Below are 16,603 nucleotides of genomic sequence, written 5' to 3'. Positions count from 1 at the left end.
CTCAGAGCTACTGAGCGCTTTGTAGCGTGTAAGTTCTGCTTGAACGCTGAGGGAAAACGCTCTCCCGAGGCGAGGCAGCGCCCGTGTTGTTCCTCAGCCCTTTCTCCCGCAGCAGGACGATGCCGCGCTGAGCTGAGGATGGCTTTGCGGGCTTGGCAGCTCTGCCGCCGGCCTTGCCTCCTGCACCCTCCTGCAAAGGGTCGGTGCGGCTCAGTCTCCTCGGGGGCTCAGCGGCGGCGGCAGGACGGCGCAGGCCCGTCATGGGTTCGCCCCTCCGGCCCTGGCGCCCTCTAGGAATGACGTTCTCGGGCGGGGATTGCAGGCGCACAGGCATGTGTCCGCAGGAAGCTGTTCTCCACCTGGCAGTGCCAAGGCTGAGATTTTTTCTCCTCCTGAAAGTAACTTGCCATCGCCATTAAAACAGGAACAAGCAAAAGCAGAAACGTTACCTGACCTGAATGCAAAAATACTGTATGAAGGTAAGAGGCCTTAGAGATAATGTTTCTCCTCGATCCCTAAATCATGCTTTTAGCATTAGCTTTGGTTCTCTTTTTTTTTTTTTGCCTGTTTATCGCAACATTTATCTGAAGTTCCTGATTTTCACGTGGTTTTAGCCCTATAGTTAATGCAGAATTCCTGCGGTTACTCTAGCATAGGAAGAATACCATTAAGCCAAGATAAAGATTCAATGTCTTGAGTAGAAATGTCGGTCTGGAGCTGCTGTTTGAAGAGCTTTTCTATTTATAACTCTACCTACATTTGTTTTTCCCTCATAGTTGTGTTGACACAAAATGAAGGGATTCGATTGTTGTTTTTGGTTGTGGGGGGGAGTTGGTTAGCAGGAGTGGGAAAGGCCAACCCTCAAGCGGCTCGCACAACACAGCCTTTCGATCAGGGATGAACAACAGGAGGCAGCAGAGTGTGAAGGCTGCTCCAACTGTCTCCTGAGATATACGGCCGCCTTGGTGCTGTCCTGAGGAAACTGCCTCACTTTCCTCTACTTTTATGTCTAAGTGAGGATGAAAAATAAAAAACAAAAATCACCCTCTGAAAATAATTCTGGTATGCTGAGGAAACTTGCTCTGGGTTACTAAACAGTCTTTCATGTTCAGAGTCTGCTTTGAGCCCAGCCAACGTGGATCCTACAGAGCTTATTTTTGGGGTGGCTCAGAGCTGCAACTGAGATCTGTATGTTTGTGCAGCTGGTTCTGGAAACAGTGCTGCACCAGAACTGACAGGTCAGCCAGCTCGTATGTGCCTGCACCTGTGGTGCAGTTTATCTACATTTTTTTTATCTGCCAGCAGATTTACCATTGTGTGTGTATATTTTCCCAGTTGGTAGTGTATATAATGGAGTAAACATAATTGATAACTTTTTCTGGTTTTATTATTTTTTTTTTGTAACTTGAGGTATATTTCCTCACAGGATGTCTAAAGAACTTAAAGTGGCAAAAAAAGAGTACTTATGCTTCCAAATCAGACCTTGGTGTTTGTTGGTTCAGTCCTCAACAAGTTGAAAGAAAATACTTGATATCCATACCAATTTCTTGAGAATTCTTATAGCTGTTTACAGTGTAAATGTGGCTAAAAAACATTTCACTGTGCTTTTGTTTCCGAGAATTTGAGAAAAAGAAGTGGCAAGACCTCCAACAGCTACTGAGCTAGTCTATGCAACTCTCCCCGGAATGTTAGGATCATCCTACTTACTTTGGAACCTGCCTCGGTAGTTCTGGTGTGGCTTTGTTTTCTTGACATGGTAGAGTGTTACCCTAGCCTCTAGGAAGTCATCGTGCAAAGGCACAGAGTGCAGAAAATCCTCATCCTAAAGAGTTTATAATTAGGGCTGTTGTCGATTTGATAGTTGAGGTGGATGCCAGCAGCCAGTCTGCAAACAGTAATCTTGATCTAACTTCTGTTAGCTCCTGTCAGTGGAAAAAAAAATCAGTTTAGAGGAATGGAGCTTGATTTCTTTAGCTGTTAGGCATGGTGACAGTCAGCAGCCACTCTGTAGTGGGTAAGACATGATAGCTTGGTTGGCGTTGGCTGTGAAATACGTTGAAGGTTCAGACGACTGCAGTTCAGACATCAGATTCAGAAGAGGCACAAAGTATTTGGCTTGTCAGGTTATAAAAAATAGCCTTTGCAGTAGCCTTTGATCTGGATTTTACCATGCAAGAATGCATTTGTGAAGGCATGAAAGAAGATTCTTTTTCAAGATGGTGATGTAATCTGTTGTCTGCAGTGATCAAAGCAGCAGACTGAAGGCAAGCTTGCTGGGTACTGTGCTCGGATATGGCCACATGAGCAAGAGTTGACGGGCAGCGACAAGGAGATGGAACAGAGACAGGAACTGGGAGTAGAGTCTGTGTTTTCATGTATTTTTGAAATAATCACAGATTGACTGTTTATCTTATGCCCAGTGTTCTTGCATTTCAAAATGGATTTTAAGAGATCTGTAATTGCACTTGATGGGAGCAGTTCTGTCCTTCACAAGATGCATTTGGGTCTTCTACATTTGTTTCTTAGACTGGGATGACATCCCACCTTCATCTGCTTTGGAGGAGATTTCTGAGGAAGAAGCTGTACAGATCATTGCAGAACCACTTCTTCCCCCTCAGTCTTCCACCCTCCGAGATTATGTCGATCACTCGGAAACCCTGGCGAAACTTGTCCACCTAGGTACGTGTGATTTTGGTTATGTGGTTTGTCTATATCTGGAGCTTTGGAAATTCTATAGCAAGATCTATTTGATCTTGTTGGTTGCCTTGTAAACTTGAAAGAAGGAACACTGACCAATGGTTAAAAGCAGCAGAGTATTATCCAGGGTAAATGGAAAAAGAGAGGGGACTGCATGACTCATTTGAAATGCCGCAGTGCTTGAAGACAGAGCTGGCTTGCTTTAGTCCCTTAGTGCTCTGGATGCTAGGAGACAGCTTCCAGAGATGGGGAGCACTTTGTATCACTCAATTGGTCTTTCTTCTTTTGAGCTGGTTAAGGATGTTTTCATTTGCTACAGAAGAAATTGCAGCTCTGTGTCCTGGGAAGGAAGGAAGGAGAGTGGTGGCTCCTTGTGGAAGGAGAGTGATGGGCCACAGTAAACTGGAGAGGCAAGAAGGAAGAGATGGAAGAGAGCCTTCCTTCTCATCAAAAAGCGCTTTGTGCAGATAGCTGAGTTCAAGGTTGCTGGCCACCTCCTTGTTTCCCAAAAGTGCAAGGAACGCTAGAAAAGGTTGGAGAGAGGGAAACCTGGCCCTGTGCAGTAGAAAACTGCTATGTGTGAACTAGTACCCAAAGGCACTTTGCTGCAAAATTATCTCCTTCCCTTCTATATTGGAGCTGGGAATTCCTTGCACACATACTTCTGTGCCACATTAGCAGGTCTCTACATGTGAGACGTGCTAGTGTACTTGATTCTGCATGTGCAGGATTCACTGCAAATGTCTTCCTTCAAAAAAATAAACTTAGAAAAGCATCTAAAAAGACTGCTTGTTTTATCTGGAATCTTTCCACAGTATACAAGGTGTTGTGACCTTGCTGTGTTGAGCAACTAAAATATGCTAAATCAGTGCAAAAAAAGGAGTAGTTCTGTAAATTTCAGCATGCCTTTGTGAAACATTTGTAGGAAGTAGAGTCTGAGTTTTTAATTAACACAATTTCTAATTTTGTTTGCTGTAGGAGTTGACTTATCCCAAGTGGAGAAACGTCAAAAGGCAGGTCAACTATTGCTGACCTTGGACTTTGAAAAAGATATACAAAAAATACTTCTGTTTCTTAAGGATGTGGGTGTAGAAGACAGTCAGCTTGGTCCATTCTTGACCAAAAATCCGTACATCCTTGCTGAAGATCTGGAAGCTTTAGAAACCAGGTAAGTCTTTCAAATAACAGCAAGGTCTTGAGCCCCTTGGCTTGAAGTTCTGGTTTATCAGTTGGCTTAACCTTGCCTGAACCTGTGTCGTAGCTGCTTCCTCTCTCACTCAGTCCCTGGCTCCGTGTTTATTAGTCAGCTTTGACATGTGGTGGTATCATAAGTTGAGTCCCTGATCCACCTGAAAGCTGACCATGAACAAATTTTACTGTTCATCCCTGTCTCTCTGCCATGGAGGAAGCAGATTGCCATCTCAGGCCACTTGCTTGCTGTGTTAGCTTAGATTCCAAAATGTTAGTCCCGAAGCTTTCCCTAAGTTTGTAGAACAATATTAACCTCTTTAAAACTACTCTTCTAGATGATGTATCTACCAGTACCTTGTGAACTCTCTGGTAAAAGAAGTGGACCAAATTTCTGTGTTTACATCTAATAGCAGCAGCAGGTTTTGGTGACATTTACTGTTGTCCAGCTAAAACTGAGCACAAGAGTACTATGGACTAATTTCTGCATGGACTAATTTCTACACTTGTATAGCCTTACTCTGTTCCTCAGTCCATAAAATGGACTTCCACTCTTAAAATTACTTCAGGCAGACTTGCATTAATTCAACAGTTCTTTTACAGAACAACTTGTGTTTACACACTTTGTAAGGAACTCAAAACGTCTTGCTATTTAAAAATACCAGAAAAAAAGTCTGCCTGCTTAGCTCTTGCACATACTAGCTGTCCAAGACAGAAATCTGAAAATATGTCTTTTTGGAAATAGGCATATTAGTAGACTCATGTCTCACATAGACCTGACTCCTCTTCTTCTCTGTTCTTCAGTCCTCCTGTTCAGTAAGTGGCCTTTCAGAAACAATATCCCAGAAGAACCTGTGTCACTTCTCTGCAGTAGTTTTAGATGTCAGAGATGCTTCTGCTATTCTGAAGAGGTTTTTTTTTTTAGAATATGTTTGGCTGGAAGGGACTTTTAAAGGTCATCTAGTCTAAACAATCTAACTCTCCCGTGAGATCAGATTTGTTTTTCACTAATTGTCCTATGGCTCTGCCTGGTAATTGAAGTAGGGGCAATCTAATTTCTTCATTTTCTGTAGTTTGATTTTTTCAGTATCTCTGGCACTGGTGAATGCTTTCCTGAAAGCTTTAAAGTAAGTGTGCTGTGGAGGGCCTATGGCAGGCCGTGAAGTGAATATGTCTCAGATAGCTGTCTTCTGAAAGCTGAGTATCACCTTTGCATAAACACTTTGGTGCAGATGGACATGGTATTGGTTACATCACTCTGGAATGTTTTATTGCTATGGATTCCACGTTGCCAGGAAACAAAACACAAATTTCAATAGATTTGGCATTTGACTTCAGATAAACACTGTAAAAGTCAAAACATTCCATAATTCATAACAATTCTGACAGTTGCAAATCAGTGTCTGTACTGCAGCTGCACCAGATGCTTTGTTTTATGGTATTGTTAATGATGACTTAAAACTGTTAACATGCTACATAGAACTGCTGACCCCTGTAATAGAACAAGGGCTAACCTTGGGGCCAGCACTCAGGAATTTATTTCCAACTCTGGTCAGGTTGGATGATTGTGCTTCTGTAATGTACCAGTTTCTAGAGTCAGGTTATTACAAGCTCGCCATCTCTCTTTCAAGCATCTTGCCTTTCCAGGATGCAAAGAAATTCTTCAGGTGCGAATCTTAATGACATGTTAACAGAAAACAAGTGGAGGGGAGTTAGGACAACAAGGTTAGGACAAAACAAGGTTTTATTTTTAATCTGCTTATTTAGCTGTGTTTCTAGGGTGCTTGGCAATTGTGCCCTTGAAAAATTGAGTGGAAGAAGTATAGTGTAGCCAAGCTGCAGCATTCAAAACATATTGGGATCATTTTTGAAGGGCCTGCTGTTTATTCTTGTGTTCTGCATTTCTCCCACTCCTAACCTCTCCTTGTCTCTGAGGCTTTTGCAGCCAGTTCCATCAGCATGATATGGAGCCTGGGCTGCTACATGGTGTGTTGAGGTGCCTGCTTAGTTGGGAATAGGTTGTCTAGAGCTTGTTCTTTGATCTTTGGTCTAGATGCGTTTTGGCTTCTGCTGACTTAGTTTTTGAGGTTTTGAGGAAAGAGAGAGAGGTGGTAGTGACCAGAAGGTTGTTTTTTTTTTTTTATTCATAAGACATGGCTTAACACACAGCCTGTCTTTTGCTGAATATCTGCTTCCGCAGAATATTCTGCACTCTATTCAATATTTTAATTACTGCTAAATAAAATCAGTTCTTGTATGCTCTTAAGTTCATCTGATGGTAATTACTTCTGTATATGCTCATCTATAACCAAAGAAACCTGCTTCAAATTGTAGTTCAGTTTTTTTCTAAATGATGGCATGTGGGTTAATGTCTGTGTGTGCTGTGTTTCCTCTCTGCCCCCATTCCTTTTTCTGGGAGCTACAGTAATAATCTACTGCAAGTAGTACTTGAAACAGGATTTCACTTTCACAGAATTCAAGAAAGCTTGGAAAAAGTTTTGAGTTGGAAACAAAGCAAGCTCTGTTAAACATAAAAACTTTAGTCAGCTCCTTGTCCTTTCTGACAACCGTATGTTTTGTAGCGAAGTCCTTGGACCAGTGACTGAAAGTAGGGACCTATTGTAATAAAACTAACTTCAGCTCATGTAGAAATGTCTTTTTGGACAATGTCTCTACAGATAACATTGTTGTATGATATTTATACTCCAGTGCTATTGGCAAAATAGGGATGTATGAGGTATAGTACTCTGGTTCTTTCAGCAGTAGAAATGGAATTCATTAAAATAGCAAAAGGCTGTATATGTCTTCTTGTCTATACCCTATGATGATCTATTAATGTGTTTGCAATCTAGGAGACAGGCTGGTAGTTAAACATAGGTTAACATAGTTATCTGCTTAAGTACAGCTGGAAGGAATTAAAATCTGTCTTCAGTATTGACATTCTGCTCTGTGGTTTATTTTACTTCTAATTAATTGGAAGGGATGGTATTTTGCTTTTATGATAACTGCAGATTTCCCCCTAATTATTTTTGGCAGAGTTGTATGTTAATGCTAGAACATCTGTCCATTTATAAGATATCACTGAGGAATTTAAGCAAGTACTGAATAAATGGAGGCAATAAAATTTTCATCACTGGATTTTATTTTGTTTTTCTTCTCTTTCTAGAGTGGCTTACCTAAAATCAAAAAAATTTGGTAACGCAGAAATCGCTCAGATGGTCTCAAGAGCTCCGTATTTGCTGTTGTTTTCAGTGGAAAGACTGGATAACAGACTGAGTTTCTTCAAAAATGAACTTGGTCTCAGTGTAAAAAAGGTAAAGATTGTACACTGAAGTCTTCAGGTACTTTGTTAGTCACAACTGTAAGGCCTTGGAACATGAATACTTGAAGTGTTTGGAGGTTATCTGCAAACATTATTGACATTACTGATGGTAACACAGAGGGTTATGGGATGATAACATTTTAACCATCTGTAGAAGTAATGTGGGCATCTAGCATTCAAAGGTCCTAAAGTGCAGTTCTTGAAGATGATCTGCTGCAGGTTATCATCAAACAAGCATGTGTGGGTTCAGTTTTATCTACAGTGGGGCAGAGGACTGAATTCATTACTGAAACAGCCAGAAGCTTATTTTAACTTCTAGAAAATTAATTTGCTCTCTTCATCTTTTCAAGATACTGTAACATACTTAACTAATCTGTGAAATAGTCTAATCTGCGATCATCTGCCGAATCATATGCTCAGCACACCAAGAGTTTGCCCTATGTGTTTGCTCCTGAGTGCTTACCACATTTTGTGCTCAGAAAGTATTTAGCACTGCATGGTTTGGAGTCTTCAGAGGAGGTAATTGCTGGACTTGCCTGGAATAAGTGAGCAGTGTTAGTTGTTTCCTGCAGTAGCTGAGGATTGCAATAAATGTCAAGTTCCAAGTGAAATCTAGTGGGTTTCTGTGGCTTCTATTAGCTGAACGGTCATACCTGTCACAGTGCCTGCTGCTGGCCTTTCTGTGCTTGAGGCAGAAGGTCTCTCTGAAAAAAGGTTTAATCACTACCTTGTACTCAGGGCAGATTACATACAATTGCATGGCTTAAGGGGATGTGGAGTGATTTCTTTATTGCCATGATACTACAGTCTAACCAAATCCTGAGGTAGACAAATTCCGCTGCATCTGAAAAATCCTTCTATAGCCTCTATCAGGTAGTGTTTTACTTTTTTAAAAAAGGTGGGAAGAAACAATTGAGTATTGAGAGAGATTGGGCACTGGAGCAGGCTTTTTACCTTTGGGGTATGCTTCTACTCTCTCTTCCTGTCTGTTTTACAACAGCTGTGTTATTTTTCGGTTTCCAAATGAACATACTTGATTAAATTTTTGCATCTGAATATACTGCTACTTCATGCAAACTCATCTTTGGCAGTAGAGATAAAGTGAAATGCAAGTAAAAGTATATCCATCTTCCAATTGGGGGAAAAAAAGTTTATTCGAGATCTCTTTTATCACAGATGGATTCACAAACAAGCGTTTAGTAATAATCGTTCCTTTCTGGTTTTCCCTAATTGTAGACAAAAGATCTGGTAATTCGTCTTCCAAGGCTACTGACTGGCAAATTAGAGCCTGTAAAAGAAAATCTTCAGGTGAGCCTATTAGCAGCTATTAAAAGTGTGTTGTGTCTCCACATAGTCTGAGAGTTATCAGAAGATAAAATTCCCAGAAGTGAGTCCTGCACAGAAAGAATTAAATGAAGTAATTTTAGGGGAGATCTAAAGTATCTTAGGATTTTGTTGAACAATTCATTTTCCTCTACAGCTTGCAAGCTTACAGCATTCATGGAGCGGTATCTTATTCTGTCTTTTACTGTGACATAGGTTAGAAACATCGTCTGGCTCCCCTTCCTGCTAAAAGTCACTGTCTGATGGTACAAATTGTTACCCGTTTCTTTCTGAGTGAAAAATTGGGCCTGCTTGCTCCTTTTTTTCTTAATTATTATGTTTTTTTGCTAACTTGGATTGTCTATGAGGATTTAGGAGGAGAAATGTGAAGTTGATTATTTTCCTCTTGGCAGGTAGCTAGTCTGCCAAAATGTGCATTTGACACCTATTGTCTGATAGCAGATGGTCGTTATTAACAACTGTTGGGTAAATAACTTTAAACCCACAGGGACTCCTTTCCCCTTTGAAAACAGAACTATGGATTGCTTTAATTACTGTGCTGTAAAGCCATCTAGGCCAAACAGCATGATGTAGTGTAACAATTTCAGAAATGCCATTATCCTATAATGCCTAACTATGAATTAAAATATATAATTTTCAGACAGACTCACTGCTCTGAAATTATTAAACACTGGGAATCTTGCAATCTGCAATGTGTGTGTGGTAAGGGAGGAGACTGGAAAGTAGCAGACTGTTCTAATTAACAGTGCTTTCTTTTTAATGAACATTGTTTCCACAGGCTAGGGATTCAGTATATTAGAATGAACGTGTTTTTAAGATCCTCAGTTCTATGCAACTATCCAGCAAAAGTGCATCGTGTAGCGTCGTTATTTTTAGCATGTTCTACAGAGGCATGAAGGATTTTTACTCCCTCACTGTTAGAATCTGCTGATACTTAGAAGCTCGATCCCTTTAGGAGATTGGATGTCTCTGATTCAGAATCTGGCTCTTAAGGTGGGGGTGGCAGTGCTCAGAGTGAAACTATATAACAGCAGTTCAGAAGTGATCTGCTGGTATCCCTAGTTCTGAGTGGGCAATTAGAAATAACTGCTGCAGCTCCTGTTGATTATCAAAAGATAGTAATCTTGGACTAAATGAGCTGAAGGATAGCTTATTCCATCCTCTGAAGGTTTCATCAAGAACAATTAGAGATTCACTGACAGGGTAAAAATGGAAAGCTTGCATTACCACTGCCTGTTGTGAGAACCATACGGAGTATATTGAATATTGCTTACACAGTAAGAATATTAGCATATGTGGTCTAGAGAGTTACTGAGTATTAAGTACATTTGCTGTCAAACTGAGTTGAGTCAAAATGACTTACACTTGAGCTCACCATTTGTGTCGAGAGATGTTTCATTGCACAGAGTAGAAAAGAAAAGCTCATGGTTCTTGTCACAACTACCTCTACGGTGAAGCCAGCTGTACGTCTCCACTGATTCATCAGGGCTTACTCTTGGTTGTGTGTTTTAATGCAGTAAATTACCCCTGACAGCTTGGATCCGTGGAAGGCACCACTAAAGTGCAACCACATTTCTTCATATTTGAATGCTGTCTTAGCTGATTAGTATTTCTTGTGATACACAAATATTTATAAAGCAGATAAGGAAGAACCATGACTTGAAAGACCTGATTATACTTATGCCTAGAAACAACTCCCTTTAGGGATCTGGAAGTCCTAAGGTAGCTTCAAAACCCAGGTTTTAAGCCCTTCCCTTTGTATTTGCCAGGCAGTTTTGGAAAAGAGCTGCCGTCTTGGCACATCAAACTGGAAAAACAAAAAGCACTGCCTTTTTGCCTACTGAAGAAATACCTGAGCTGGATTTGAAAATCTAGTTCTGTTGGCTGGCAAGCATACCCGCTTCATGACTGAAAAGAAGCTGCTTGTAAATGTCACTGGAGGATAGAAGAAATGTCTGAGTTACCAGACACTCTTGTATGCTGAATTCCTTTCTCAACAACTCAATGAACTGCTTGCCATTCTGCACTTTGGGAGGAGTGCTCATGATTTTATTGAAAAAATGTGTTTTGTTTTCCTTTTGGGAAACCATAATTGAAGTCACGGCGGTCTCTGAAAAAGACATCTTCCTTTTACACGTTAAGCAAAATGAATAAAATGAATACGCTGCATATTCTGTGCATCTCTATCAAGTTCAACAGACTTCAGCTGAAGACTACAAGGCAGAAATTATACTCTCTAATATAAAAAATAAAACTTGGATACACTAGCAAAATATAGAAAATATTAACACAAGTAGTCACTAGCTATTTGATTGCTGTGTTTTACAGAGCTCAACAACTACACAGCTAGAAAGTCCGTCTTTTTTGACAGCTTGATATTAAAACTGGTAAAAGACTCTCGGGAGAATTTTTATGTTTCTAACTGCCGTGCATACTGAGACATAGCTTTTTTTGTTCTTATCTCCAACAAACTGAAAAATACATAGCATTCACAGAAGTCATCTTCACGGATACTCCATAAACAAATTACACTTTAATCCAGAATGAGCAGTAGTTTGGAGGACTACATTGCCTGAGAAGAACTGGAGTAGCAGATATTAGTGTGGGCAGCTTTCTCGTTGCTATGTAACAAAGGGTATAAGAATTTTGCATTAGTTTATTTCAGTAACTTGTTAAGATAAGCCAAGTTTGCCGTGGCTTACTTCTGAAGGTAAAACTCTGCTCTTTTTCAGGTTTGTAAGATTGAACTTGGTTTTCAACATAATGAAATTCAACAGATTGTGTTTAAAACCCCCAAGATTTTAACTGCAAGTAAAAAGAGACTCAGACGGACATTCGACTACTTACACAACATAATGGGCATTCCTCACAACATGCTTACTCACTTTCCTCAGGTGAGCTGTTAATCTGCGAATAAATTGTAGATGCTCTTTGCATGAATGCTTTGCTACTTTGGTGCTGAATGTGAAACCTCACACCATGCAGGACATGGGTGAATTCTTCTACTTATCTGTGTGGCTTTTACTCTAATTGGGATAACTTTTATTAGCAATTCAGCAATCATTGAGGATTCCATTGTGATAGTGCCCTTCTCCCCGTGATGTATGTGATGCCACTCCCAGTCTTGTAAATTTTTAAGTTTTCAACAGAAGTAGTCATGCTCATCTCTTCTGGATTCATGCAAGACAGATTACTGCCTGCTTGGGGATTCCTTGTCCTGTAATCGTACCTAGCTGAGAGACCCAAGAGAAGACAGATCATGGAAAAGATGTGTTCATTAGGTAGCATACATATCAAAACATTTCTTTCAGATTTTGTCTACTGAAAAAATAAATTTTATAGATTCTAGGATCTGAAAATATAGTTTAAGAGAAGTTCTGTCCACTAGGCAGTCAGATTTTCATTGATCTTGTTGCTGTGGCAATAGCTGAAAAAAAATCACAGGAGTGAAAATAGATTAGTTACTTGATGACTAAAGAAAAAAGAGAGCACAAATTGCAGCTTCTGAACTGCAATACTAAAGCAAGTCTAGTAGGGAATCTAACTGTCTAACTGTATAAAAAGTCAAAATTATATAGGAAAATAAAACTACTCCCTAGGATTTTGATTACTTATCTTGCTATTTATATATTTTTACATAAGAAGGATGTTTGCTCTGACTCCAGTCCATGTGTCACTTTTGCCTTCCTTAACCTGTAAGTGACCACATGTCTTGTTCACTTCCTTTTCAGTTGTATTATTGCTGGTTTGGTGGTGGTCACCTCATTATTCCTCTTCCCTTTGTTTGGGAGGGTGTTCCTTGTTCCTGGTGCAGTTACTCTCTACTGTTCTTCCCTTCCATCCTCAAAAACTGAGTTCCAGGATATGGCTAGTGCAGCTCAGTCTCTACATGGCCATTAACTTTTACATTCACAAATGCATACTTGTCTCCATCTGCTCTTCCTTCTATCCTGACTAATAGTAATGCTGAAAAGAGAAGCATACAATATTTTTTTGTCAAATCCTCTCTGAAGCTGCTGTTGTAATCCTCCTTCCTGTCAGCTAGCTCCATAAACTGTGATTAGGGTGTTTTCCACTGTCATCTGACTGCCTCTTAAAATTTAAGGAAGGCAGAGGAGGAACAGTAGTTTTGCTTTCTGTACTAGCTCAAATTAGTTTGCATCCTCATGATATCTTTCCTGGACTAGTGTAGTCTCCCCTTTTTAGTAACAACTCTGCTTTCACTGCTCTAGCATTCATGTTTTCACCATTATCTTCTTTAAAGGAGCATCTCTTTCCTCAGTTGTACCTCAAAAATACAGAGTTAGATATCTGCTTTTAAGATTTCTTAAGTGTGCATCTCTTGTCTTCCCCACTTGTCTCTCTTAGATGTTTCACTGATTTCCTTCACATTTCTCATACCATTGTTCTCGTCTTTGACTGTCTAGAATTCTTTCTGTGGCAAATACCTTCAAAGGTAGGCATTATAGTGGAGCAGAAGACAAGTGGTTGTTCTGAAGCACTGTGCTGCACCTTTTGGCTGTGTTATGACAGGAGGTGCAGCCACACACCTTCTCCATTCCCATTGTGCAATTCACTTGCCTGTGGTCTCTTGTTCATTTCTTCCTTATGACAATTTTCATTTAAATCTGGCTGCGTAAATAAATGCTTCCGATAATATAAGGAAAATGCTTAGATATTCTTGCTCCCTGTCTCTGAATGTCTTCTCTCCACTTCATTGACTGTATTTACCCTAAAATAATATAGTTATCGTATATAAACAAAAAAACTAACATGCTTGAGAGTTGTATCACACCCTTATTTCCCCTGTGTGTGTACGTAAGCATACTGTATTGAAGCATTTATTAAGAATTTAGATAATTTTTGTATATATATATACACATATATAGAGAGATAATTTGTATAAACACGTACGTGGTGTTTGACAGTAAATGAGAAGAAAATACGCATATTATTTTTCTTCCTAGATCTTCAGTTTGTCTAAAAAATGCTCTTATTTTAGATTCATCAGAGTCTGAAATGTAGACCACCTACAAGATTCTTCCCTTTCTTTCTTAGGTTTTCAACTCAAGGCTACTACGAATCAAAGAGAGACATTTATTTCTTACGTTCTTGGGAAGAGCCCAGTATGACCCAGCACAACCCAGCTACATCTCTCTGGACCAGCTAGTATCCTTGCCCGATGAGGTGTTTTGTACAGAGATTGCCAAAGCTTCTATGCAGGACTTTGAAAAATTCTTAAAAACACTTTAATTAGTAACACATGTAAAAAGGAATAAAGTTATGAAATAAACGTATTTTATAGAACTACTTCCCTTTATGGTCTTAACTTCACCATTATTGGTTTAAAAAGTTGTTGCTTATGAAATGCTTGTAGGATTTAAAGGCTTACAGTAATATTCTTTATAGTGACTTAAAAATATATTTCAGAAGGATTGAGCGAATATATGTTATTTGCTACTGCGGCAATCCTAATTAATTACTAACTTAATTCAGAGTGAATGATGCAGCACACTAACAGAAATGTGGATTATTCTCTTCTCTTTTTTTTTTCTTTCAATAATTGCAGTTTTGAGAGATGGAAAAACTGACTAGTGATTTATTCCCTGACTCACGCTCTCCCCTCACCCTCCTTCCCAAAAGTTAGAATATCAAGTTAATGCAGTAGTGATGTGTTTACTTGCTTTTAACATTATTAGCTCTTAAGATATTCTTTTCTTTGTGCAGTAGAAAGACATACTGCATTATGTATGTGAAGTCACTCATAGAAAAAGGCATTTTACAACAGGTTACAAAGGTGTTTCTTTGTGAAGCTGGTTGCTGAAGTTAATATCCTAAAAGCTGTGCAGTGAAACTCGATTTAAAGTATTGAAGAAAATCGGCAAAAAGTCTAGGCAAAATATAGAAAGAAAATAAAACTATACATATCCCTGAAAACTAGAAGGAGCTTATTTTAAGTCACTTTTTTTCCTCATGGAGGGAGTGGAAAAGCATTTTTTCCCCACCCTAATGAGATTTGCATGGCTTTAGTGTATACAAGTATGTACTTGGTTGACCGAGTTATCTTACTCAGTTATAACAACTGAAGTAAATGCTAACACTAGGAATTGTGGGAGTATTAAAAGCACTTAAACCTCTTGGTAAACAAATAGCATTAATACAGATTTATCAAATGCTTCACGGTATTTTTGAGCAAAATGAAGAAACTGACTAAACTCAGATGCAAACTGTCTGATAGTTTATTGAAGTTCCCATTCTTTCAGTTAAAACAGTTCAGGAAACTCAAGTCCAGATGTTTTCATTTGGATCTACATTTAATGAAAAAGCCTTAGTGTTTTAACAAGCTCAGTGTTGGCGCTTAAAATACCAATTTGAATGCAGATAGCAGAATAAAATTCAAAAGGTTAAATTCCTTTAATAGGTGGGAAATAAGGTTAAAGAGACTTGTAAGAAACAAGAATATTACTAATCTCTGGATTATGGCTTGGGTCTTTAGGTAAAATAAAAATTCAGAATTTCTACTATGACGTCCAAGAAAAGGAGTGTTGTCAGAACAAGAAGAGTATAAAGTAATTTACTGAGGCATCTTCACTTGAAACAGTAAAAGCCATATTGTCTGCAATGCACACTTGAGATGCTCTCTTTTTGTCTTTCATTCTCATGTTTCCCGCTCCACTGGCCTGGGAAGATCACTTTAAATCCTCTACTGACTAGACTGTTCTTGGTGGAATATAATAAATTTTATCTGAAGTGGTAGCTGAAATGTGATGGCTAAATGCTTTCTCTTACTCACTCCTTGTAAATAAATAATATCTAATTCAATATCTTTACTTAGATTTTACTCTATTAAATGCTAACAACAAACTATAATCTATGAAAAATTTATGTTTATAGTAAAAAGTAATGTTAATAGAAAGTATGTGGGTTCATAATGCCAGTTTGCTTTTGCAATTTACCCCACTGTCCTTATCATGATCTAGATTATCATGTGACAAATGGTTGTATATTAGAGAATGCATGTATTTTGAATGTCTCAAACTTTGAGCTTTTAATTCCTTTAATGCTTTTAAATGTAAAAATTATTGTTGCTAGAGCTAAACCAGTTTCTCTGAAATGTTAAAGGCATGAGCTTATGACAAAACAGCTTCACAGAAATACCATGAAGAAAGGAAGCAAAAGATTTTATGGGAGCGCTAAAAGGAAGGGGGAGAAAGGAGAGAAGAACTTATTGAGGATTGTGCCAAATACTTTTTGCCTTAAGATAAAAAAAAAATTTTAGAATAAATGTTTGGCCTAGAATTGCCAAACTATTTGTAGTCTGCTGCTCTTGATAAGGGCTGGCAGAGCATGCGGATTAATTGGGATGTGCTGGGTACAATACGATGGAGACCCTTTGTGGTCTGAGCTGTGCTGTTTGCTTGCAAAGCACATTCAGCTGTGTGCTTTTCTGACTGAAGCTGCCTGCTGTAGCAATATTTCTAGAATAATTCCATGTTGTTATTTCATTTGAAAAATGCATTTCTGGAGGAATTTCTGGGGAGAGGCAGTGATCTGTGCCTCACGCGCCAGAGCCGCTCACCTGGCAGCAGCCGCGATGCCCAAGCCAAGAGAGGCTGCTCCTTTCTGTGACTGACTTGGTGCGTTGCTTACTGTGCTTTACAAACACAACCTGATTTTCAGCTCATGTTTGCCTTTACCCCTCCGCTCCCAGTTCTTGGTCTAAAGAGCCTTGACACAACCCAGTTACACCAGGGACTGATTTACTGCCTCGACTGACAGCTGGGTTACCTTACGTGAAGCCAGTGCTTGTTCACATCAACTCTACAAGCTCGGAGCTACAGCTGTGGCCCTGCAAGTGAGACCCCAAGCTTAGACCACGGTGCAAAATAATTGTCACTTCTTGAATCGCTGCCAGCTGGCAGAGGAGCTGCAGTGCGTCCTGTGAGGCGGCACTGCCAGATGTTCTTTGTTCTGAGCAGGCGCCGATCAACCTCGGCTTATTTACCGATTGTCCAGCACCGTCAGCGTTGTTTAAAACCATCGGTAAGAAGC

General features: G+C 39.5%; 1 protein-coding gene across 1 annotated transcript; it reads left to right on the top strand.

The window, feature by feature from the left end:
- Window positions 1-198: 198 nt before the first annotated feature.
- MTERF3 (mitochondrial transcription termination factor 3) lies at window positions 199-13,862 on the top strand (the record flags this gene model as incomplete). The annotated part of the gene is made up of 7 exons (XM_009869800.1): window positions 199-479; window positions 2,527-2,679; window positions 3,676-3,865; window positions 7,052-7,199; window positions 8,444-8,515; window positions 11,284-11,445; window positions 13,610-13,862. Coding segments are annotated over 7 exons (1,201 nt in total), but the record flags the coding sequence as incomplete, so codon positions are not given.
- Window positions 13,863-16,603: the final 2,741 nt, after the last annotated feature.

Source organism: Apaloderma vittatum, unplaced genomic scaffold (assembly GCF_000703405.1).
Source record: "Apaloderma vittatum isolate BGI_N311 unplaced genomic scaffold, ASM70340v1 scaffold36785, whole genome shotgun sequence".
In the NCBI taxonomy this organism is placed as follows: domain Eukaryota; kingdom Metazoa; phylum Chordata; class Aves; order Trogoniformes; family Trogonidae; genus Apaloderma; species Apaloderma vittatum.
Note: the sequence above shows the minus strand (reverse complement) of the source record. Positions and strands in the feature narration are given on the sequence as shown.